Source organism: Camelus dromedarius, chromosome 20, assembly GCF_036321535.1.
Source record: "Camelus dromedarius isolate mCamDro1 chromosome 20, mCamDro1.pat, whole genome shotgun sequence".
Classification (NCBI taxonomy): Eukaryota; Metazoa; Chordata; class Mammalia; order Artiodactyla; family Camelidae; genus Camelus; species Camelus dromedarius.
In genome coordinates this window covers 27,958,545-27,985,571 of record NC_087455.1, presented here as the reverse complement: position 1 = coordinate 27,985,571, position 27,027 = coordinate 27,958,545, and the positions used below count along the sequence as shown (strand labels likewise).

Genomic DNA, 27,027 nt, shown 5'->3' with positions numbered 1-27,027 from the left:
TATTATTTTTATTCTTTGCAGCCACCTCGCAAGGGCAGTATTACTTATCTGCATTTGAAAGATGAAACAAGTTAACATTTTTCATACAGCTAGGAAGTGTTGGAAGTAGGCTTCTTTCTTAGAACTTAGTGACCCCAAAGCCTATACTCTTTCCATTAAATTTATTATAAAGCACTTCAAAGTACTTTTATGGTAAACCAATTCAATACCTTTCTGAGATGGTGGAGGCATAATTGTATACGTATAGATCAGACAAATGAGGTGTATATGGAAACATTTTCATGTGTTCTTAAAGAGGATTTGTTTGATTAATTGAAAAAGATACTACTGTTGATGAGTTTTTCTTTTGTGAAGTATAGAAGAGCATGAAGTGTGGCCAGGAGGTACTAGACATTTTGGTTTGCCTCCATTAAGCTGCTTTCCCTCTGAGTGTACGCATCATTAGATTTATTAACATTTTTAAAGTAATAACTTAAAATATTACTGTGGCACTTTGATGGTCCTAATACAGCTGATATGATAGACCCAGGCTTTTATCAGTATATCTGTTCTTTAAATTAGCTTACGATTTAGAGGTCTAGGGAGTGCTAATCTAATTTTACACTATTACCAACATGTCTGTGAATCAGAGGTCACTGGTAAAGTAAGCATCAGTCAGGGAGACGGCATACTGCTTAGCTGTCTCTGTTAGGCTTGGTCATGTGGTAGCCAAGAATCTTACTGCTTTTCAACTGATGTTAGAAGACTAGAATTACAGAATGAGTGGCTGAGATACACAGTTGCTCATGTGTCCTAATTTCTTCATTTCTTTCAATTTACATCAGGCACAATGGAAATTCTCATTTGTGTGTGTGTTCCTCAGTTGATCGGTACTCAAGAAATACAGAAGACTTGCTGTGTTGAGTCAGTCCCATCTCTGTTGAGCCTAAAACATTGTTTTTAACAACGATGTCCTTGGATGATTCATTGGCACTCAGACATATCCTTCATAATGCCAGTCTCAAAATATAAGGGATGTTATCCCCCTCTCGCCACTGCCCCATCACTAATATTTCTTTCTTACAGGGCCATTCTTGTTTTTGTATTTTCCATCATTATTTCGAACGAGGAGTACCTGTGTTTTGTGATGAGAAACTTATTCTCACTTGAAACCCCAAGATCTGTCTGTAATATGGAGAATCCTGCTAAAAAATCCTCATGCTGTGGGATATGGCTGTGACAGGGCAGTCAGTGCTGATTATTTGTTATTTTTAAACCTTCTAATATAATAATCTTTATGCTTATTCTCAATTTGTCTCCTTAAACTTGAATAGAAGTCCCTTGTCCTCTATTTACTATGCTCATGCTTTATTTAGATTTTAGTTCTGTATCCTTTCAACTTCACTTTTTTAGACTGAATTTTTTAAATCTGACCTCCAATTTCAACCCCATTCTCTCATAGATATCAATTGATCTTGCCTGGAATCTGTTATAGCTATATATAATATCTTTCCTGGGATAGAATGATTTAAAAAATATAAAATGTTGGTTTAAATGCAGGAAAATAAAAGATACCATAATTCCCTTTAAGTGCAATGATGATACATGTCTTCCTGTGCTGATTCTGGCTGTAATAAAACATTGAGCTTTATCTGAATAGTAGAGACCTTAGATGTGGAAAGATTTAAATTCATCTATCTAGTATTATATTATATATAATATATATGTAAATATGTTACATATATAAAATATGTTACATGTAATATAATATGTTACATGTAATATTTATGTTACATATAATATAGTAATTAATATAGCTAATATTACAGTTGAGTAATTTTTCTAGATTTTGCAATTCTTTAGGGACAATTTCTACTGATTGCTTTTTCCCTATGTGTGGGCCATACCTCCTTGTTTCTTTGCATGTCTCATAATTTTGTGAAGATAACTGAATATTTTAAATAATATATTGTGGCAGTTTTGGAAATCAGATTCCTCCCTTTCCCCAGGGTTTGTTTTTGCTGTTTATTGTTGTTTGATGACTTTTCTGAACGAATTCTATAAAGTCTATTTTCTTTGTCCTGGGTGATTACTGAAGTCCTTACTTGGTTAGCTTGGTGGTCAGCTAATGATTGGACAGAGACTTCTTTAAATGCCTGAAACATTAAATTTCCTAGTGTTCGCCAAGGTGGGCTCTATGTGGGTGTTGGGGGGTGCCTTCAGCATTCAGACAAGCAGTTGACAACTCTGCCTTTGGCTTCACTTCCTGCTTGTACAGAGTCCAAAAGGTCAGCCAAAGATGAGAACTTAGGGCCTTCTCCGGTCTTTCCTGAGCACTGGCACAGTCCTATGCATGTGTGTGGCCTTCTAGAGTCCTAGGAGTATGTTAGAGCTTTCAGACCCCTATGAATGTGTCATTCCTTTTAAACTTTTTGGTTTCTCTATTATTTGCTCCAGTTGTTATCTACTGCCTCTAATTGTTTTTGATGAAGTCCTCCAGGGAAAGGCCTTTTTTGCATTGGGCAAGCTCCAAATCAGGTAAAATAAAGACAGCCTTGCAGGGGGCCTCTTCCAGGATACCACCAGACTAGTCAAATAATGACACTTCTTTGAAAATGATGCTTTGAAGACCCTCCAACCCTATTCTGTCCCTTCTTCCTGTTTTTTATTTTAGTGTGTATTCAACCTGTTTAGGTTCAGTATGTGCATCCTGGCTCACTATTTTGGATTGTGCTAAAATGTTGGTTTAGCTTTTGAAGCCTTTCCAGTGTTCTCCTGGTTTGCCTTACTTATGTGTTATCCAGAGGCCAATCTGGAACCTGGTGGTATTCCACACTAGTTCTCAAAGCTTTTGCTGTGTTGATTTTGGTTAGCTTTATGCACTGGCTACATATAGATCTACCCAGGATGTCCTGTGCAGATTTAGAAAATCCCTTCCTGTAATCTCTTCCTCTTGATAACCTTCCCTCCACCCTCTAGTTGGGAGGGAATGGTGTTCTGCCTCGTGATTCCGTCATGGAGGTGGATGTCAGGGCTCTGACCACACCCTCTGCGGCTGCAGCACCCAGAGAGGGGGAGAAAAGGGTACCATCTCATGATTGCAGAGCAAAGGTGCAAGACAGGCTCTGTAGCTGGGGGGAAGGACCTGTTTCTTTATTACAGGATAGGATGGAAGACTGGGCTGTTCTAACAGTCCCCACAGCTGGGGAGCTGGTACCATCTTGTCATTCAGGGTGGAGATACTAGACAGGGCTCTTCTTGCAATCTCTGCAGCTGTAATCTGTAATGCTTAGTGGAGAGAGGTAATTTATCTTTTTTCATGCTGTTTGCCTGGAGCAGGGCTGGTACTTTAAATATTTGTTCTGCTGCATTGCCCTTTTCCTGGTCCTTTAACAAGAAATAGCAGGCTTGGATTTTTTTTTCTTTCTTCCTTTCTTTTCTTTTCTTTTTCTTTCCTTTTTCTTTTCTTTTCTTTTCTTTTCTTTTCTTTTCTTTTCTTTTCTTTTCTTTTCTTTTCTTTTCTTTTTCCTTCCTTCCTTCCTTCCTTCCTTCCTTCCTTCCTTCCTTCCTTCCTTCATTCTTTCTCTCTTTCTTTCTTTCTTTCTTTCTTTCTTTCTTTCTTTCTTTCTTTCTTTCTTTCTTTCTTTCTTTCTTTCTTTCTTTCTCTCTTTCTCTCTCTCTCTCTTTCTTTCTCTCTCTCTCTCTTTCTTTCTTTCTTTCTTTCTTTCTCTCTCCCTCCCTCCCTCTCTCCCTCCCTCCCTCTCTCCCTCCCTTCCTTCCGTGGGGGCTGTGTCTCTTGATGTTTCTGGGTTGTGGATCTCTTTTAGTGCTCATGTTAGGACATACAGGACATGGTGGAAGAAAATAAGTCCTCAGGTATCTCATCCCCAGAGGTTTTCCCTTGAATGTCAAGATTCCTAGCCAGTCCACATTCTTTTCTTTGTCTTCTTGCTTTTTGAATTTTACTGAGAGTTTAAAAATTGTAACTAGTGGGAGAAATAAGATAGAGTATGTTTACTTCATTTTGTCTGGAATAAGACATTGTTTCTTTTTGTTCTCTTAATCTTTTATTTTCTCATGGTATTTGTTTTCCCCAGTGCATTTCCATTCCTTATTTAATTTGGCAGTAACATTGGATTAATTTCAAAGCAGTCACAGGTAATACTAGATTGTGACATTGTTGAATGGGTCTAGTTAGTATGTATCCAGTCTCTGTAACTTTGGAGAGCCAGTACCTATGAAAACAGTTGCAAATTAGGTACCTAGTTATATAAAAGAGCTGGTGCATTTAGATTTTTGAAAGATACTGGTGGATTATCATAAATTTAAAGCATCCAAGGCATTCTTTATCTAAACTTAAAGCATAAAAAATATAAATGACTACTTTCAGCTCTGAGTAAAATGATCTTAACTGATTACTATTTTCTATTTTGAGTTGACAATCATTATCTTACAATAAGAGAAGTCAGTTGTTCTCCATTGTAAAATAGAACTTTTTTTTTTGATGAAATGGTAAGAGACATCAATGTTTTTTATATTAGTATATTGATATATGCTTTGTTGAAAATCATTCAACTGTATCATTTTTATTTGAAGCAGCTGTTGGGAATGGTTTTAAACTTGTTTGTAGTTTTGTGTATTGTGTTCATACCACATAATTGTGATAATTCTTAGCTGATGCCCACCTTTTTGGATCCTTTATTTGCCTTTATTTATGGAGTACTTTGCTATTGTGTTATTATTATTATTATTTTCTTTCTTGGCTTCTGCTAGTGTATTACTTCTTTAATGACTGCCCTATTAAATTTTTATACAGGTCAAAGAAAAACTGGCAGGAGTGAATGATTGTAATCAGTTGGTGACAGAAGAGGGTGGCAGCTTTACAATCATGCTTTATTTATTTTTTAATTGAGTTATAGTCAGTTTACAATGTTGTGTCAGTTTCTGGTGTATAGGACAATTTTTCAGTTGTACATGAATATACATGTGTTCATTTTCATATTCTTTTTGACGTGAGCTACTACAAGATCTTGAATATATTTCCCTGTGCTATACAGTATAAACTTGTTTATCTATTCTATATATACCTGTCAGTATCTACAAATCTTGAACTCCCAGCCTGTCCCTTCCCACCCACCTTCCCCCTGGCAACCACAAGTTTGTATTCTATGTCTGAGTCTGTTTCTGTTTTATATTTAAGTTCATTTGTCTTCTTTTTTTTTTTTTTAGATTCCACATATGAGTGATATCATATGGTATTTTTCTTTCTCTTCCTGGCTTACTTCACTTAGAATGACATTCTCCAGGGACATCCATGTTGCTGCAAATGGCATTATGTTATCATTTTTTATGGCTGAATAGCATTCCATTGTATAAATATACCACAGCTTCTTTATGCAGTCATCTGTTGATTGATATTTAGGTTGTTTCCTTGTGTTAGCTGTTGTAAATAATGCTGATATCAATCATGCTTTATTATGAATTGATTATCTTCAATCTGTGTATTAAAATTCAGGTATTAAAATTTTAACAATTATCTTAATAGAATTGTCTCAAAGAGACATCTTCATAAGAGTTAACACATACATTTAAATCTATCCCCTATGTTTCTGATAATGTAACATCTAAAGTATTAAAATATAAGGAAATTTATAATTCACTCATTGGTTTCCCATTTATTTAACACTTAGTATATGACAGACATTGTATTAGGTTTTAGAGTCACAAAAATGAGTAAGACATGATCCTTGCTCTTAAGGAGTTCACAGCCTGGTGGGGAATATAAATATTTCAAGAAGAAACTCTAATAGTGTCTGTGTATGTGTGTGTGTGTGTGTGTGTGTGTATATATATTATATATAGTTAAATATATATATTTATAAAATAATATATAATATGTAAAAAGAATATATACATATATACATGTAATAGAGTAACTATACAAGGCCATTAGTTATGCAATCTACATATTTTATCAATGTACAGCTATAACTATTAATTTCAAACCTGTGTACACGCAATGAATATTTGTTAAATCTTAACTGAATTAACATAGATAATACTTACTCATTTTACTTTTTTTTTTTTTTAAATCATTAAACCCTGATCTTGAAGATATCATTTAAACTATATAAGCTTTAGGTCTCCATATGTTAAACTAGGCTTTTTTGAAATAATTCTGCCTTTGTATGTTGTTATAAGAATCAAACAAATCAATGCATGGGAGATCATTTTATCAATTTAAGGTACTATGTTAGTATAAAGAATCCTGTCTTTGACTTTTATGCTATTATATGAATACAAAGGCCAACAAAAGCAAAGTGTCCTGTTTTAAATCTGTTTGCTCATTCTGCCTTAGCATTGCTCTGGTCTAGAATAGCTCTTGGACTCGAATGTGACCTCTTTGGGTAGCACCTACTCTAGTTCTAGGCAGTATGTAGTTCTAGGCAGTAACTAATTCCAAGCAGTAAGGATAGAGTAGTAATGAAGACAGAAAAAGACTCAGAATATCTGTCTTTATCTGATTTGGTTAATACTCTGCTCTGAGTCTTTATCTGTCATGGTAACTGCTCTATCCTTAATGCCTAGAACTATGTCTGATATAGTAGGTATTTAAAAAATATTTTTTGATGGACAGCTTTGTTTTTTGGTTGCAAGGTTTCATTATGCTCTGAAACAGACAAAACCCCTCAGCCCTTTACATACCTATCCTCTCCATTCCAAAAACATTGTGTATGTTAAAAGCAGAAGAACGTGAAAGGTAGCCAATGGAAGCAGGAAATGTATTAATTAGATAAAAAAGTGTGATAGAACATAAACTCAAGTTGAATTGAAATAAGTAAGAATATTGCCTTGAGGTATTACATTTGAATCCTATACTTTCCTTGACCTCTCCACATTCCTCCCCTAAAAAGGGCACAGTGTTTTTCTGTATAGCATTTTATTTATTTTTGTGTGCATATGTATGTATAAATGTGCACTGCTTAAAAATTAGAGAATACAGACAAGTGTAAAGATGAAAACCACTCATAGGACTCATCTTTAAAATGAGGATAATAATAGTACCTTAGAGTTAAGAGGATTAAATGAGTTAATATTTGTAAATTACTTAGAACAGTAGTTGTTTGAGTACTAAAACAGAATGAAGTCCCCTAAGTGAATGAAATCCACTATTTAGATTATACAACAGAGGTTAGATTAGTCTTTAAAGAGTTTTCACAATGACAGTAAGAAAAAGAAATTCTGATAATAAACCTTGTTGAACAATGAAGCAGAAACATCATCTTCCCCTTGTTATTCTGAGAGGAAACGGCATTAATCAGTATTCAAACATAATTGGATTTCCTTTCTTTTTCTTGTTGATTTGTAAGAACTCTTTGAATAGTCTAGACATTAATGCTTTTTTAATGTTGCGGATATTTTTTCCCCAGGGTGTTACCTACTTGTTACGATAGGTGTCCTATGATATCCTTCATTAAACAGACATCTTTCATTTTAATGTAGTCAGATTTATAATTTTTTACTTCATTGTCATAGTAAGAAATCTTTATTCACTGTAAGATGCCAAAGAGATGTTTTTCTTTGTTATGTTAGTTTTATAGTTTTATCTTCCTCATTTAGTACTTTACTCCATTTTGAATTTTTTTTTCTTTTAATGGTGTGAAGCAGGGATCGTCAAACTACAGCCCACAGTCCAAATCTGGCCCAAATAAGGCTGAATTTTTGTACAGCTCATGAGCTAAGAATGGTTTTACATTTTTAAATGTTTAAAATGTCAGAGAATAATAATACTTTGTAATATGTAAAAATCATATGAAATTCAGTTTTTGGTATTTTGTAAGTAAAACTTCATTGGAACACAGCCATCTTCACTCATTTATATATTGTCTGCAGATGCTTTTGTGCTAAAATGTCCATGTTGAGTAGTTGCAGGACTGTATAGGCAACAAAGAATAAACTGCTCTCTGGCCCTTTATAGAAATATTTGCTGACCCCTGGTGTAAAGGTATATACATAATTTCATTTTTCTTCTTACAATGAGTTAGTTTCTGTGATATCATCAACCAAAACATGCATTTATTTCTTCCGATCATTTGTGATGCTACTTATTCTACGGATTTTGTTTGCTTTGATCACTATGGCTTTGTAAGTGTTAACCATTTACACTGCAGGTGTCTTTAGAAGTGGGTTCCTTTTTACAGTCAGCATCAACTTCGTCTATTCTGGGTTTAATTGCTCATCATCTTCCTGTTTATGATCCTTTTCTCTTAGGCACTGAGAAAAAAGTACCTCTTACCACCTTGTGCTGAAAGTCATCAGATGATGTTTATTTAATGTGATAAACCTGCCTAGAGATAGAGGTCTGGACTTGGTGACCTTCTTTAGTCCCTTCCTTTTTTTTTTTTTAAGCTAAAAACCATTCTGGTTTAATTCTTATGCGTGTAACAAGGAAGTGAGTCAACATTTATTGAAGCTCATTATGTGCCACTCATTGTACTACATGTTTTTATAATATTCCAAACATACAGAAAAGTTTAGAGAGTAATAAACATGTGCCATGCATTTTCATCCATTATTTTATTTAATCTTAACTACCATTCTATGAGGTAGCTAGCTATTTAAGTTCCTATTTCTACAAATGATTGTAAAATGGTTAAGTAACTTGCCAGGTTGTGAACACTGGAGCCAGTATTCAAACCTCAGTCCGCTTGACTCCAAAGCCCATACTCTTCCATATAAAGACTGAGAAATTAAATTGGGAGATCATGTTGTTTCTTTGTGAACCTCCGATATCAAATGCCTTGTCATTCTCATGGTCTTTGAGAGTATCTTGTGGATGGGATCAGACATGTAATGTCTTTCTTTATTCCTTTTAAGTTTTTTCTGAAAAACCTCATTATTTTAAGTGCTCTCATATGTTGTGACAGCAGGTTCCTTTGTCAGCCATCCTGTTCAGGGTAAATAATCTGTGCTATGCCAGCGTGATTTATTGCTGCTACTTCCTTTCTTTATGTTTTGAGTAATTTTATCATAAAAGGATATAAAGTGTTTTAGACATGTGCAAATGCTGCTTGGCTGCCTGCCTGTGGACAGTGCTTCATTTGAAACGATAGGAGAAGAAATTAGGATTCTTAAACAGGACTGGTAATACTGAATCATATCACTGTATCTCCTCCTATGACCTCCACAGAGAATTTATAGAAGCTTTCAAAGCATCAGAGCACATATACATACAACTTATGTTTGTTCTCTGAGGAACTCTGAGTTACTGTGATGAGGGCAGAGAGATCTTCTTTAGCAAGTTCCCTTGCTGTACAGGTGGTGCTAATTGTAAATCCCTTTTCCTGGGTACTTTGAAAATAGATTTTACATAACTATGCGTGAGGTTGTTTAATCTTTAAACTGCCTCTGAGCGTAGAGTACACTAGATGGTTTCTTCTTTTTTAAACCAGGTGATACTATAAAAATACATATTTAATTATGAGAAAATAGAATTACATTAGAGAAAATTTGAAAAGTAGAGGCAGGAAGAGTAAAATCACCCACAATCTTACCACTCTAGTAAAAATATTTACAATATTTGATGTATTTCATGCCTTGTCTTTTAAAAAATCTTATACATTAAAAAACAAAAAAACTTAGAGCTAATTTTCCAAATAATATCTTAACATCTCTTTTGGATCCAAGGCTATATGATTTATAATGATGATTCCAAGGATTTTCAAAATTCATATGCTTGTGTCATGAACTAATTTGTTTCCTTGTCTACTCATTTATATTAATTATTGTAATTTACTATGGAAAAGTAATTTTTCATTCTTCATGATTTACTTGGTTTTCTTAGTTGTAAAAAGTAACAACCCTATTTGTGAGCAATTTTTAGATATTTGAGAAATGTATTTTTACTCTATAAATCTAAAAATCAATGATAGTTTTTTTAATGTTTGATGCTATGGCAAATCACCATATATTTTGGATTGTTTCTCTCTATGTAGACATTAAATGTATCACCTGGGGATCAATTATTTTTGGTTTACTCGATAGCACAGTTAATTAAGCTGTTGTACTCATATTCTATTATATAATTTTGGTAGCTGGAAGCTGTAGAGTCATTTTCAGTCTTATTTTTGCTAACACACATATATATGACCAAAATGTACATTGAGGTCTCAATCATGCATCCATTCTTCCTGATATTTTTGAATATTTACTATCTCAAAATTCTTGGGTCCCAAAGATAAGACATAATCCCTGCTTTCATAAAATCCCTGCCTTCACTTACATATATTATTAGGACTTTGTGTGCTACATTTAATATTTTTGAATATATTGGTTTACTATATTTAAGTTCTGTTCATTTATTTTCAATACATACACATAAAATGCAATATAATACAAATGTTTCAAAAATATGCAGTGAAAATTTTCTTTTTCAAAATGTTTTCCCATTCATCTATTGTTCTCCCCTTAGGAGACTATAGAAATGAAATGTAAATATTTTAAAGGCATGGGTAATTAAAAATTTTTGAATTGAGTTTTGAAAAGGAAATTTAGTTTTGAAAAGGATCTTTTAGTTTATTGAATAACCTCTATGTGCTGGACACTTTCCAAATATCTTATTTAATACTCTTAATATCCTTTATCTAGTATTATCACAATTTTATTAGTTAAAAACAGGTTCAGTGAAATAAAGTAAGTTGCTAATGATCACATGAATACCAAATAACATAGCTAAGAAATAGGAACTAGGTCTGTCTAAATTCTCCCGAGCCCATTCTCTTTGCTCATCAGCTATCTTATGTAAAATTAATGCTTTGGAATTTCAACTGAGTTTACATTAAAAGGTTGTTATGTTTTTCCCTCAGAAAATGGATTTTTACCCTAGACTGATAATGATAAACTTGAGTAACTAGTGAAAGAAATTTGGGAAAGCTAGATGAATAAAAGATAGTTTTTAAATGATACACTCAATATTTATTTGCTTATGTTAATATCAGAGAAGAAATAAAAATCATTTTGTCTTGAATTTACATTCCAATATGGATTTATTGTCATGTGTATATTTAACTTAGACAAAATTTTAAGTTTGTATTCCCTGAACACATACTACCTGGCAGTGAAGGACCATTTTGGGTGTCAGGAGGAGAACAATTTGGCACTGAAAAGTTGTCACATGTATAATCCAGACTAATTATGTAACATTTGTTGACTGACTTTAATATGGAAAGGACTTCAGCATTCATTGACAACCACTTTATAGACTAGCAGTTTGACACATGTTCTCTTCCATTATTCATAAGAATAGTAGCTCATTCTTACAGGCAAACGTAGTGATAGTAATGTTCAGAAACAGTTTCTAAGACACTGATCTATTGGCTGTGAGTAAAATGCAAAAATCAGTCTATTTATAGGTGTATATAAATGTTAAAATATTTGGCAGCATACAGGAAATTATGTGGTTGTTAATGGAAATGTTTCTATTTTCCTCCCTGAGTATGTCCAGATAGTTACATAGATCTTGTGGCAGAAAGGTGCATGGCCCTTTTTAGGAACTGAAAGGAAACCAGAGTGACTGAAGCACAGATTAAATGGGGCTCTTGAATAGATATGGGCAGGTGGTAGTAGCAACTTCAAGTACTGATGATAAAGGTAGAAGCAGCAAGAAAGGTGTTGGTCTCCGTTCTGTCTTATTTCATTTATGTTTACATTTTTATTAGAGAGTAGAAGTCTTTCACTATGTGATCTCTTTTCTTTGCCTCTTCTCCCTTTTTCTGTAGTTATATTATACATGTTTGGTGGCTTAGTGTTATTTTCATAATATCCTTAGCCTCCTCTTTCCTTAGACACTGGTTCCCTACTAAGATCTGTGATATAGCTGGGCTGCTTTCCTTGGGCATATATTAAAACCACAGTGATTAATAAATGTTTTGGGCTAGATACTTTGAGGGTATGCAAATATCCTTTTTCTCCTTTGAGTTTTGACCACTGTCTTATATGCAGCACTGTGATATTCTAATGGTGATTTTTTATTTCCCTCATACCTTTTACATTTATTATTTGGAATTCTTCTGTAAGGAAAATATGTCCCTTCTCTGTTTATTTATATCAATATGAGTTCATGGATGTTTATCTTTTGAAGGGATTATTATCAATACTATCATTTATTGTGTCTTCCAATTGTTCCAGCTTTGGCCATTGGGAGCTCTTTCAGGTTGGCTTCTGTCTTTTTGATATGCTCCATTTCCTCCCTTCCCTCCTTCCTTCCTTCCCTCCTTCCTTATACAATATAGTATAAACAAAACTTTTATATACACTAAGAAACCAAAAAAATTTTTTTGTAACTTGCTTTATTGTGATATTTCCTTCATTGTGGTGGTCTGGAATCAAACCTGAAATCTCTCTCTCTCTCTTGCTCTATCTGTGTCTCTACCTACCTATCACTTATCCTTTCTGTCTATAATATATAACTATGCATGACTTTAGGCTAGTATCTCTGACTCTAAAACCAGCACTTCAGGCAGGGTTCATTCTATCCACCTCTCTTTGCTTATTTGTAACTTCTTTCTTTGACAGCAAGAAATCTGGGACTCGATATCTATAATTTATTTACTTACTGTTCAATTCTGATATACATGTACAGTAGTTTTAGAATTGCTAACCTGTGCAGTGTTAAACAATTTACCAATTAGACTAAAGTGTTTTTGTATAATTCTTTTTTTGTCTTTAGCATTACAATTTTCTACTTAAACTATCCTTTCCTAATGTTACTTAGAATAGTAACTTCCCCCCCATCCCTGTCAGTGAGGTTATTCTACACATTTTGCATACAGAGATTCATTTGTCACACTCTGTAGTCCATCTTAGGATTCCCTTGTCCTTCTGGTTGACTTTTTGAAAATTTGTATACATTAAGGTTTACAGTTTGTAATGTCTTTTTGTGGGTTTTGTGTTTTTTTTCTGTGAGTTTCTACAAATACATATAGTCGTGTATGCAGCAACATAGTGTTGTAGAGAACAGTTTCAACACTCTAAAAATTCTCTTGTGTAACCTCTTCACTGTTAACTCCTCTCAGATGTTAAGGGGAAAGCTTTTAGTTTCTCATCATTCAGTATGATGTTAGCTGTAGGGTTTTTGCTTATCAAATTGGGGAAATTTCCTCAATTCCCTGTGTGTTGAGTTTTTTTTTTTTTTATCATGAATCATTCTTGGATTTTGTCAAATGCCTTTTCTGCACCTGTTTATATAATCATAGGATTTTTCTTCTTTAGCCTGTTGATGTGGTAGGTTACATGAACTGATTTTTGAATACTGAACCAGCATACCTGGGATAAATCCAGCCTAGTCATGGTGTACAATTGCTTTTATACATTGTTGGATTCAATTTGCTAGTATGTTGTTGAATATATTTGCATTTGTGTTCATAAGAGATATTTATCATAATTTTCATGTCTTTTAATGTTTTTGCCTAGTTTTCATATTAAGGTGATATTGCTCTAAGAGAATGAGTTGAACAGTGTTCCCTTGGCTTCCTTTTCTGGGAGAATGTAGAGGATTCGTATCATTTCCTCTTTAATGTTTGGTAGAATTACGAATGGAACCATCTGGAACTTGGTGCTTTCTGTTTTACAAGGTTACTATTGATTCAATTTCTTTAACAGATGTAGACCTATTCAGATCATCTGTTTCTCCTTGTGTGACTCTTGTACATTGTATCTTTCACGAAAATGATCAGTTTCAGCAAAGTTATTAAATTTCTGGCCATAGAATTGTTCTTAATATTTCTTCATTATCTTCTTAATGTCAAGGGATCAGTAGTGATGGACTGTCTTTCATTTCTGTCATTAGTAATTTTTATCTTTTCTCTTTTTCTTTACTAGTCTAGCTAGGTGTTTATCATTTTATTGGTCTTTACAAAGAAGCAGCTTTTGGTTTTGTTGATTTTTGTCTGTTGATCTATTTGAAATTTCACTGATTTCTGCTCTAATTCTTATTACTTATTTTCTTCTTCTTGCTTTACATTTAATTTGCTCCTTTTTTTTTCTAGTTTCTTAAGGTTAAAGTTTAGTTTATGGATTTTAGATTTTTTTTTCTAATATATGCATCCAATGCTAGAAATTTCCATCTGAGCACTTATTTGGCTGCATCTCACAAATTTTGATATTTTCATTTTCACTTAGTTCGAAATATTTTAACTTTCTCTTGAGACTTCTTTGACCAATGTGTTACTTCGAAGTGTATTGTTTAATCTCCAGGTATTTTTGGATTTCCCAGTACAGTTCTGTTATTGATTTCTAGTTTAATTTGATTGTGGACTCAGAGCACACTTGGTATGATTTGTATTCTTTTAAGTTTGTTGCAGAGTGTGTTAGGACTTTAGAATGTGGTCTGTCTTGGTGAATATTCCATATGAGCCTGAGAGTAACGTGTATTCTGCTTTTATTGGATGAAGTATAGAATGTCAACTAGATCCATTTTACTGATGATGCTATTCAGTTCGGCTGTATCCTTACTGATTTTCTGCTGACAGGATCTGTTGATTGAAGTGTGAAATTTTTAGCTGTAGTTAATTTGTGTATTGTGGCAGGTCTATAAATTTTTGCCTCTGGTATTTTGACGTTGTTAGGCTTTGCGCATTAAGGATTACTATGCGTTCTTGGGAAATTCACCCTCTTTACCTTCCCTTCCCTTCCCTTCCCTCCCCTCCCCTCCCCTCCCCTCCCCTCTCCTTTTTTTTTTTTTTAGCGGGCAGCCCCGCGGCCACTTCCGGGGACGCCCCGGGGTCTCGGGAGGGGGCGGTGCCGCCGCCATCTTTAAGAGGGCAGTGTGGGTCGCCTCGCTTGCGGTCCAGCTGTTCTTACTTGCACCCAAGCAGTGGGCGGCAGAGGTGGGTCAAACGAGTTAGTTGTCCCCGGAGGTCACAGAGTGAGGCGGGGTGGTGGCTGCGGGCCAGAGTCTGGACGAGGCTGCGTGTTGCCCGGAGGGTGCGGGGTCCAGCACCTGCTGTGTCCCATCGCAAACCCAGCGAACCTGCTCGCGGAGGCCCTGGTTGAGGTAAACTAACAAGTAAAACATGTTTGTGCCAGAGAGTGGTGAGCCCTGTGGACGTTTATAGGGGTGACCCTTGGGCGACCGAACGTGGGCTGGCGCCGCTCTCAGCGCGGGGTCCTAAGTTCCTCAACCCTTTATCATTCTGGAATGCTCCTCTCTAATCTTTGATACTTACTTTTCTTGGCTCTGAAGGTGACTTTGTCTGAAATTAACCTACAACAAAGTTGGCAAGAATATACAATGGGGAAAAGACAGCCTCTTCAATAGGTAGTCTTCAGAAAACTGGACAGCTAGCTACCTGCAAAAGAATCAAACTGGAGTACTTTCTCCAAATACGAAAATAAACTCAATATGGATTAAAGACTTAAATGTAAGATTTGAAACCATAAAACTTTTAGGAGAAAACATAGGCAGTATTCTCTTCTACACTGGTCTTAGCAATATTTTTTTTAGTTATAGCTTCTCAGGCCAGGGAAACAGAAGCATAAATACATAGGACTATGTCAAAATAAAAAGCTTCCCCAGAAGTTCAAGAGGAAGGAACACTTCCTAACACATTCTTTAAGACCACCAATCAACTGAATGAAAAATGAAAAGGCTATCTACTGAATGGGAAAAAGATACTCACAAAGATATATCTCATAAGGGTAAATACCTAGAATAGGCACAGAACTCATACAGCTCAACATGCAAAAAGCAGCCAACCTTATTAAAAAATGGAGGATTTGAATAGACATTTTTTTTTTTTTTGAAGACGTCATATAGGTAGTCAACAGGCACAGGAAAGGATCCCCAGCATCACTAATCATCAGAGAAATGCAAATCAAAACCACGGTGGTATATCACTTCACACCTGTCAGAATGGCTATCATTAAAAGACAATGATTAACAAACATTGGCAACGATGTGGAGAAAACCCTTGTGCACTGTTGATGGAAATGTAAACTGTTGCAGCCACTATAGAAACAGTATGTAGGTTCCTCAAAAAATTAAAAACAGAACTATAATACCATCAGCATTTCCACTCCTGCATATTTACCGATGAAAATGAAAACACTAATTGAATGAATGGATAAAGAAGTTGTGGTTTATGTTGTTAACCAAGAATTCCAAGAATGGAGACCTGGTTGAGGCAAAACAAATGCTTTTAGTTGGGGTTTGTTAGGACTGCAGCCCACAAAGCACGAATTCAAGAAAGCACTTGAATTGTGTTGTCGTGGCCTACAAAATGAGGAAAGCTTATAAAGAAACCACAAGGGCACAGAAGTTGTTTGTCAAGAATTAGAATTGGAGCTGGCAAGAAATGAGTGCTTATTAAGCAACGATTGGTTGGGTTGAAATGATTATATAGTTGTGAGGGGAGGGGAACTTTGAAACTACAAGGTTGTAACTCTCAGCTATTAGCGTATATTGTTTTGAAAACAGCTGATGGTGTCCTTGAGTTTGATACAGTTCAGAAAGTTCAGATTCTCCGTGTTGCGGGGATGTTTCTGAGACCAAATCCTCAATGGCCACCTGAATCCATTTTTATACCCTTAAACTATGGTTACTCTATTATAATTTCAATTTGTCACCAATATATACAATGGAATATTACTCAGCCATAAAAAATAATGAAATATTGCCACTTGCAACAACATGGATAGATCTAGAGGGTATTATGCTAAGTGAAATAAGTCAGAGAAAGACAAATACCAGATGATATCACTTATATGCAGAACCTAAAAAGCAAGATGAATAAATATAACAAAACAGAAACAGAGTCATAGATAACAAAGAACAAAGGGGGTTGTCAGAGGGGTAGGGGTTGGGAGTGAGAGAAAAAGGTGAGGGAGAGTAAGAGGTACAAAATTACATTTACAAAATAAATGACTCATATGAAATGTACAGCATGGGGAATATAGTTAATAATAATGGAATGTCTTTGTATGGTGATGGATGGTAACTAGACTTATTGTGGTGATCATTTTGTAATACACAGAAATGTCAAATCACTCTATTCTGCACCAGGAACTAACGTAGTGTTGTGGATTAATTATGATTCAAAACAGACAAACAAACTCATATAAAGAGATTAGTAGTGGGTGTAGTTTCCAGAGGCAGGTGAGGTGAGGAGGTGGGGTGAGGTGAGGTAGGGTGGGGAGAGGGGGAATTGGATGAAGGTAATCAAAAAGTACAAACTTCCAGTTATAAGATGAATAAGTACTAGGGATGTAACGTACAATGTGATAAATATAATTAGCACTGCTGCATTTACATGCGAAAATTATGAAAATTAAGGGAGTAAATCCTAAGAGTTCTCATCATAAGGAAAATTTTTTTTCTTTTATTTTTTATTTATATGAGATGATGGATGTTTTCTAAACTTATTATGGTAATCATTTCATGATGTATGTAAGGCAAATCATTATGCTGGTACAATTAAATTTATACAGTGGTGTATATCAGTTATATCTTAATAAAACTGGAAAAAATAAAGCAATGTGTTCGAAACTTAAAAAAAAGATTCAAAATGTGCTACCATTATTACCATCCATGTCAAGAATGTTTTCCTGTTTTAAAACTGTGACTGTATACCTATTAAACATTAACTACCCATTTCCCCCATCTGTCAGTACCTGGCAACCAGCCTTATGCTTTCTATTTCTCTAATTTTGACGAACCAACAATGTTGTGTACCCACCAACAGTGCACAGGGGCTCCTATTTCTCCACATCCCCATTAACGCTTTTTATTTTCCAGTTTTTGATAGTAGCCATGCTAATATGTGTGAGGTGATATTTCAGAGTAGTTTTGATTCGCATTTCCCTAATGATTAGTGAGGTTGAGCATGTTTTCATGAGCTTATGGGACATTTGTATATTTTCCTTGGAGAAGTGTCTATTCAAGTCCTTTGCCCATTTTTGAATTGGTGTGTTCTTTGTTTTAGAAGTTGTTTATTCTAGATATTAATCACTTATCAGATACATGATTTTTAAATATTTTCTCCCATTCTGTGGGTTGCCTTTTTTATTCTGTTTATAGTGTCTTTTGATACACAAAAGCAAAAATTTCTGTGAAGTCCAGTTTGTCTTTTTCCTTTTGTTGCCTGTACCTTTGGTGTCATATCCGGGAAATTATTGCCAAGTCCAGTGTAGTGCAGCTTTAGCCCCATACTGTTTTCTAAGAATTTTATAGTTTTAGGCATTACATTTAGGTCTTTGATTGATTTTGAGTTAATATTTGCATTTGGTGTTAAGTAAGGGTCCAGCTTCATCCTTTTGCTTGTGGATAACCAGTTTTTTCAGCACCATTGTTGAAAAGCCTGTCCTTTCCTCATGGAATGGTCTTGCCATCCTGTCAAACACCAGTTGATTGTATACGTGAGGGGTTTATTTCTGGGATGTCTGTTGTATTCCATTGGTCTGTGTCTAACAATGCCAGTACCATTCTGATTACTGTAGCTTTTAGTAAGTTTTGAAATCAGAAAGTGTGGTTCTTGTAGCTTTGTTCTTATTTCTCAAGATTATTTTGGCTATTCGGGGTCCCTTGAGATTCCATTTGAATTGAGGATGACTTTTATTTCTGTAAAAGCATTATTGAGATTTTGATATGAATTGCATTGAATCTGTAGATCACTGGGTAGTATTTAGATATTGATCTGTGGCTTTCTTTTTGTGTAATGTCTTTGTCTGGGTTTGGTATCATGTTATTGGTCTTAAAGAGTGTGTTAGGAAGTGTTCCTTCCTCTTGAATTTTTGGGAAGGTTACAGAAGAATTGGTATTAGTTCATCTTTAATTGTTTAGTAGCATTCAGCACTGAAGGCATCAAGTCTAGAACTTTTCTTTCTCAGGAGATTTTTGATTAACAATTCAATTTTACTGGTTAAAGGTCTATCAGATTTTCTATTTCTTTATGATTTCTTGGTAGGTTTTGTGTTTCTTGGCATTTGTTCATTTCGTCTAGTTATTCCAGTTTATTGGCGTACAACCATTTGTAGGACTCTCATATTCCTTTTTATTTCTGTAGAATAGTAGTAATGGTCTCACTTTCACTTATGATTTTAGTAGTTTGAGTCTTCTCTCCTTTTTCTTAGTCCATCTAACTAAAGTTTGTCAGTTTATATGTTTATCTTTTCAAAGAGCTAACTTTTAGTTTCATCGATTTTTTTTCTACTTTGTTTCAATTTCATTTATTTCTGCTGTAATTTTCATTCTTTCTTTCTGGTGGCTTTGGGTTAATTTGTGTTTCTCTAGTTTCCTGTGTTGTGAAATTAGGCTTTTGTTTTGAGATCTTTTTAAAAACTGTAATTGTTTATAGCTACAGATTACTTGCTTAGCACTGCTTTACCTGCATCCTATAAATTTTGGTACATTTGTTTATTTTTGTTTAGTTTTCCTTTGTCTCTGAGTATTTTCTAATTTCCCTTGTATTTTCTTTTTTTATCCCTTGTTTTTAAAGAGTGTGGTATTTAATTTTTACGAATTTGTGATTTCTCTAGTTTTCTTTTTTTCAATTTCTTACTTTATCCTGTTGTGTTTGTAGAAGATACTTTATATGATTTCTGTATTTTAAAGTCTCTATTGAGACTTAATTAGTGGCCTAACATAAAATGTCCATTTCCACTTGAGAAGAATATGTTTGCTGTTCTTGCTGGGTAAAATATTCTGTATATGTTTGTTTGATTTAGCTGGTTTATCATGTCTCAGTGTGGGTGTCTTCAATTTTGTTGACCTTCTTGAATGTTTATATTAATATCTTTCATCAAATTTGGGAAATTTTCAGCCATTATTTCTTCAAATATTTCCTCTTCCTCTTTCTTTCTCTTCTGGAAGTCTCACATCAAGCCTACTCTCTTTTCTTCAGTCGGTTTTCTTTCTCTTCCTCAGATTCAGTACTTCTCATTGTTCCATCTTCAGATTTGCTGATTATTTCTTCTCTCTCCTCAAATCTGCCTTTGCATCCTTTTAGTGAATTTTTCATGTCAATTTTTATACTTTGTTGAGGAGGAGGAAATTTGCCTAGTCTAATAATTAAATTGACACAAGGCAGATTAATAGGAGAAAAAAAAATTAATGCACAGAGGTCTCAAAGAAATGGAACTCCTGAGGTGACCAAGGCAAGCAGTTTATGTATCAATTTTAGACAAAGAAACAATTATTTTTGAAGATTTAATGAAGTGGCTTGTACTTGTAGTAGCAGACTAATGAAGAAGTCACACAGTGTTTTTATACAGCTTTCTTAGCCTTGAATTTCCTAACTCTTGATAAGGATGCTTTCAGTACTTTGGGTTGGGAGGGAGTGGATACTTTCACATTGCAGATTTCTTTCTTGCTTTCAAGGGGAAAGAGAAGGGTCAGAGTGTTGTTTTCTTTTAAGCATCAGATTTTCTCACTGATTGTTTCTCAAGTAATTTTATTTCAAAATAATCTATATGCCATTGTGGCATGTTACGACATTACATCAACAATGGCCACTTACTTCTTTGTATACACCTCTGAGATGAGAAGAAGTAATCAGTGATCAGAGCACAGGCCTTATATTTGGAGGACAGGATCCTTTTTATCTACCCTGGCTCCTGCAAACTGTGTGCAGGTTGCTCTATGAACACATAAATAGCTACCTTCCATGGAGCAGGGGGTACGGGATGGGTAGCTTCTACTATGCTGAGAGCACAGATTGACTGTCTGTACAGAGCAATGTACAGTCCAGACCTTCTTCTGAAGTTGAAAGCCTTCAGTAAACTCCAGATTTCCAAAATAGTGACATCAGATTGTCTGGGGGAAGTGGGGACATGGACAGATATCTGTTGTTTTCTATTCCATCATCTTCCAAAATCCTCTCTTCTGTTGTCTTTACTTTTGTCTTCTTTCTGTTTTGCATTTCCCTAGAGACTCCTTACAAGATAGTGTCTAAAGCTTGCAGTTCTTATAGTTGTAATCCTGTTATTATTCAAGAATGCTAATGATTTTGTGGTAGGGTGTTGCTACAGGACAGGCATTCAATAGTCCTATAATTAGATCTTACTCTTTTAGTGAGCCTGAGTTAGATATTTCCCTTTCCCTTGTTGAAGGCTAGAGGGAGCTGTAGTTTGGTATTTTTCTTCTGCACATCCAGGGGTAGAGGGCGATAAAATAGGTATTTACCTTCCTCAGACTTGTTTGGTTTTGGTAAAACCCCAGTTGACTAAGCTCTGGTAAAATATTTTCCCTTGAGTTTAGAATTGTTAAAGAATGTAGAGAGCTATGGGAGTACTTCAAAATGCTATCTTTTTCCTCCTTCTGCTGAATGCAGGAGGAAATTCTTCTCTGATCTTCACAGTGAGCAACTGTTAGGGCTCTTGAAGGTAAAATTTATGAAAGTGTGGTGGTATGCCTAAGTCTCGGACTCCTTGGAATTTTAAACCCTCAATCTAGTCCACACTGAATCTCTAGCAATTGGTTGATTGGAGTTAGAAGTGTTCCAACAGATACTGGTCCCAGGTGTGGGCTTCTGTTCCTGGACTTGTACTCTTGGTAAACTGTGATAGTCTATATCCGTTTGCCTGTCTCTCTAATTTTCATGGGAGCAGTTTGCCTGCTCTATAACCTAAATTCTTTGATAACTAAGAAGAGTTGTTGATTTTTGGTTTGTTCAGCTTTTTTCTTGTTAAGGATGGGAGTGATTATTTCCAAGCTCTTAATGTGTCACACTGGAAACTGGAAGCCCCTCGTATACTTTCTAGAATGCAGGAATGTTCATTGTCAATAATGTTAATGTATTATCAAAGAAGTATATAATATAATTAATTTTTCATATACCAGTTCTTAAATTTTTATCTCAACATGAATTTTACTTATGGTCAGATACTTTGAGGTTTGATTTCATCTAGTATGTTGGAAAAAAGAAGAATAATTTTATGCTCTTGATTGTAATTAAAGACAAGACAAATATTTATACTGCCATATTTAGGATACATATTTTATGTGGGAAGTTGATGCAAAGCTTGTATATTTCATATACAGATATTTTACAAAGCCCAGGAATAACTCCTGAATTGGTAATTAAAATTTTTATGTCCATTAATTTTTTCAAGGGAAGATTTTGAAATTAGAAAGTGATTTATAAAAATGTGTTTATGATAAATACTTTTGTCACTAATTAAAAGCAAACATGATTCCTTGTAGAGAATCACTCAGGACTTCTTTAACAAATATCCTCTCATTTATATATTTATTTCAATATTTATTGTTTTTAACATATGTATTACTTGATGAAGGAAAATCTTGAAATGTTCTAGAGCTGATATGGTAATGTTTCTTTGTCATTATCCATATGGAACCTGTTTTGTTTTAAAATAAGAGATTTTTATGTTTTACTCTTAAAGAGGTACAATGAGTTTTCTAGGTAGAATCCAGTGTCACTACAGTTAGCTTGTATTTTATTTATATATGTGACGCTAAATATAGTCTTTTATTATTAATCCATTGTATGTCTCAATTTATGTACTAAATGATGTGGCTTTAGCTCTAGGCTAAAACTATTATAATTTTTGAAGTTTATGCAGAGAACACAGGGTATACTTTTTTGGTTAAATAAAGATAAATAATTACCAATTGTATTTATTCATTGGGACACAAAAATGTATACGGGCACACCTTTTTATTTATTGCTTATATCATTTAAAATAAGAACACAATGAAAAAATCAATTTAATCTAAAAAGAATTTAATTTATAGTGTTAATTTAATTCCCTAATGAAAGTTTTAGATTTTGGTGACCCATTTTAGTTACCAGTTCTTAGCCTTTCTTTGGAAAAGTAAAAGCTAATCATATGATCACTGAGTCATAGGTTTATCTTTCAGGACCAGTTCTAGGCAAACTGTGGGAAGCCACATTTCAGAGGCATCATTATCCTTGTGTCTGATCTTTCTCTACCTTTTCAATATCCAGTGCTATTTCAGTGAAGCACTGAGTTGATTATAGTTTAAATGCATTTTTAGTCTGTTATAGTTATATGAATAATTTATTTTGGCTTATGAATATTTAAATTTAATATGCATAATTATTTTAGTGGCTATTTTTAGGTTGTATATATAACCCCTAATTCTTCTATCTATTTCTTTATGAAGTAAATTAATTAATTTGTAACTTTTAAAATACATTTATAAAACCCTACATTTTACTTAAAATATTTATGCCTTTACTTCAATTTATATTTAGGAAGAAATTTTAAAAATAAAGAGGGAATATGTTTATCTTCAGTGGACCAAATGTAACTATGTTTAATGTAATTATTTACTTTAAAATAATTATTTAAAACATTTCAGTATCAGTATCAATAAAAATATGCTTGAGGACCAAATCATGGAATCATTAGAACAGCAGTAGAATTTTAATATCAGCCCTCTATTAAGACCAAATGATTCAACTTTTCCTTTTTGTGTCAGATTAATTCAAATGTATAATTCCAATATATTGCAAAGCACTAAGCTTTTCTATTTAACAAACCTCAGTTTTCATTTTTATGTGAGCACAGATCTGTAGATAGAAATTTCTTCCCAGTACAATGCACTCAGTTGTGCATACTTATTTTTTTAGGGTCAAAGAAGAACACAAACCACAACCGACACAGTAAGTAAATATATTAAGAGTTCGGTAGGCTTGACTTCTGTATCTTTGCCACATTCTGCTTTCTGCACCTTGGATGGTATTAGCTTACACTAATACTGGATAGGCTGCAGCTAGTGTGTCTTCTGCTTTCTGACTCTCTGGCTTGTAAGAGAGCTGCCTGCAGCTTCTTACTTCATCCACATACTGACTGGATGTAGTTTTTTGCTGCCTGCTTGTGAACTGGTTAAGTGTTGAAACTTAATTTCCCTATTTTCTGACTGCCTGGATGATAATTGGAGCTCATATTTCCATTGGCTGTAGCTTTTGTGCCTGTGTATTTTTATTAGTGCGGATAAGAAAAACATTTGACCTTCAATTGTTTTATTCATTTGGTTATTCAGTCACATTATTTGCTTATTTAAACAGGTGGTTTCCCTTTAGTGGGATCACTGAACTGGTAAATAACGTTCTTCAGCCCCAGCAAAAACAACAAAATGAAAAGGAGCCCCAGACGTAAGTAAGCTTATCTGTACAGACTAAATATTATCTCTGGTAGCATAACATACTGAAGAGTATGTGTTAAAATACTGCCCCTGCAATAGTGTTCCTCAGAGAAGAAAACTGTTAGGCTATGAGTTTGATACTTTCACCTTTGATACTTCACATCCCATGGAAATATTAAACAAGGATAACTTATAGAGTAGTAAGAATGAAGAAGTAATTCTCCACCCAATTTTTATATAAATACTATAAATGTATTTATCCAATAAAATATCTTTCTCCAATAATGCTATATATTCCAAAGTATGTTTCTTTCAAAAATAATTTCAGGTGACATTAAAAGGTACTTACCCCCTAATTCAGTCTTTGGTCCATTCGTTTTGGAAACGTCCTTTAAAAAGGATTAATCAGGTTTCTTTATTGTAATACTTCTGAGTGTCTAAATGTGCTCCAAAGTTATTAGAATATATAGTGTTTACTAAACTTACTTGACTACTGAATCCTGTTTTCACTGAACATTAGGTGATGAAACATAATTTGGGAAATGCAGCAGTTTATTCTCACATTGGCCTAAAAAATGAAATGAAAATGAAGTGAAAAAAATGTCAATTCCATTCATTTCAGTTGTTAGTAGAATGAAAAAGTCTTTAAAAAGTTGTTCACACTTGTGTCTTTTTAATTTTGTGCAAGAAATATTGTTTATGTTATGAAGTGGAAGTTGGTCTGAGAATGTGAGAAAGATTGCACACATTTAAATTCCACTCTCCCCGCAATGACTGCCATCTGACTCAGAACTGCTATTACCACTTAGCCTGTGTGCTTTTTAAAAGTAGGAATTATGTCTGTGGAGAAGATGGTTCAGTTGTAGGAATGGGCAGACTGAAAAGTGACACAAACTCTAGGAGAGTACGGGAATAACTACTAGGAGCCTAAGATGAAATACTCAGAAAACATTCACATTTAGCCTCCAATGCAAACTAGAAGGAAACATCTTTTTTGTTTTATTATTGGTGAGGATAATCTCTCATCCATCTTAGTTACCTTGTATGCATTTCATTCTAAATTTTGTCAGTGTTTCAGTTTTTTTTAAACATTTAGTGTTTCAGTTTTAACTGAAGTAAAGCTGTGTTGTGATATGCTCCTCCTAATAGTTGATAATGTAGTTCTGTGACTGGAACAGTTGCTGTATTTAAGCTAGTTGAAGTCAAGACCTGTGCTTGTCTTCTCTACTTTTTATCCTTGACATCTAACAGAATGCCTAATCTGTAGTAGAAACTCAATAAATATTTCTTTACAACTGATTTTACATGTTTTAGCCTTTTATGATCTAAGAATACTTGTCCCAAGAAATAGAAATAAATGTAATAATGTCTTTCTCTAATCAGCAAAACTGCATTAAAATTGCATACAATGATATTGTTTTGCTGATTTTTTTCTCTAAGGCACCAAAACATAATAAAATAGTAAAATCAAGAGCAAGAAAAATTAGATACAACTTTGCCTCAATTTTAAAGGATGTCTGTTATGTATCTTGTTTATGTGTTTTAGAAAATAATCAAGATTAAATTATATTATTTAGTAGATTACAGAGAGCATTAAATAAAATAGATATTTTGTTGGTAACTTTTAAAAAGTGATCTCTAATCATTGAAACAAAATGATATTTGATGGGCATAAACAAAGATCAAGGCAAATTTGAAAGGAAATAGCTTTATTTAAATAATACATAATACAATTTGCTTTGATTTTTGTCTAGGAATATTGTAGGAGAAAAGACTAGTACTTTCTGATGTTTTAAAAATTAATTCTTGATTAATAAGTATTATTTCCATTAACGTTTCTTGGACAACTAACTCATTCTTCCTGTTCTGTGATTTATAGTTTTAAAAAATCAGAGCTAATAAGTTGTCTCAATAGTTACTTTCTTCATCTTACATTCTTGTTGTGCTGAAGATTTCTGATACATAATTTTCTAGGAGCTTTTCTTGTATCTTTCTGATCTACAGAACAGGGTTACTTCTGAATCTTCTCTTTAATTCATCTTCTCTTTGATCAGAGTCTAGAACTTCTTACTTCTGACTATCTCATTTGTTTCTCTCTTTTACTACCATTTGAGTGGGACAACTTCTTGTCTGCTTACTTTCTATTCACTCATCTATCAAATTATTTTGGAGAGCTGAATTTGAGGTATTCATTTTAATTTATAAATGTAAAAAATGGGACATGTTTTTCATATTCTGTATAACCATTTTCATAATGGAATAACTGAGTAAATATTCTTTCAGATAATATTTAAAATCTGATATTTCCTGAACACTAATTTTATTTTAATGAATTTCTGTAAATCCTATGTTGTGATTATTCAAAGCTTTCTACATTTAATAATGTAGGTGTTTTTGAGGTCTGTATTTTTGGAGCTTGTTTATCTAATAGTTCAAAAAAAAAAGTAACAGGAATGTAATTTTGAATTTTGAATATAATGTAATTTTGATTTGGGTAATTCTTGTGAAAATATAGGTATAAGCAGAACAATGTGTCCAGCCTTAACTTTCTATAAGTATTGAGGCATAGAAAATCAGTTGAGCCTTTTATTTGGCTCAATTCATTCAACCTTTGCAGAAATTGTTCAATATACAGATTAAATAATTTCAGTTTCCTTCCTGTCTTTCACTATTTTTTACATCGATACCAAAATGAGGGAAAATTGTCTATAAAGACAATATAATAAAGGTTTTATGTAGAGTGTAAAACGAGTCTTTGGATAATTTAAAATGGGAATATAGGAAAAAGTGATAAATGTTTTTAAATGCCACTGTTATTTTAATTTGGTGTTCCCAGTAGGTAGCATGATATCAAAGGTAAGTTAAGCTTTTAAATATAAATTAATTAAACTAATCAATTGGATTAGTTTGTTTTGAATTTTCAT

General features: G+C 33.8%; 1 protein-coding gene across 25 annotated transcripts in view; it reads left to right on the top strand.

Moving 5' to 3' along the window:
• RIMS2 (regulating synaptic membrane exocytosis 2) overlaps nucleotides 1-27,027 on the top strand; it is a 511,671-nt gene that overhangs the window by 53,190 nt on the left and 431,454 nt on the right. For 8 of the 25 annotated variants that reach the window (XM_031439469.2, XM_031439468.2, XM_064476902.1 and 5 more), the window contains exons 2-3: nucleotides 23,589-23,621; nucleotides 24,027-24,113. The exons of the other annotated variants lie outside the window; for them this stretch is intronic. In XM_031439469.2, the coding sequence (XP_031295329.1) occupies nucleotides 23,589-23,621; nucleotides 24,027-24,113 (120 nt within the window). The remainder of the gene's footprint in view (nucleotides 1-23,588; nucleotides 23,622-24,026; nucleotides 24,114-27,027) is intronic. 25 annotated transcript variants of the gene reach the window in all.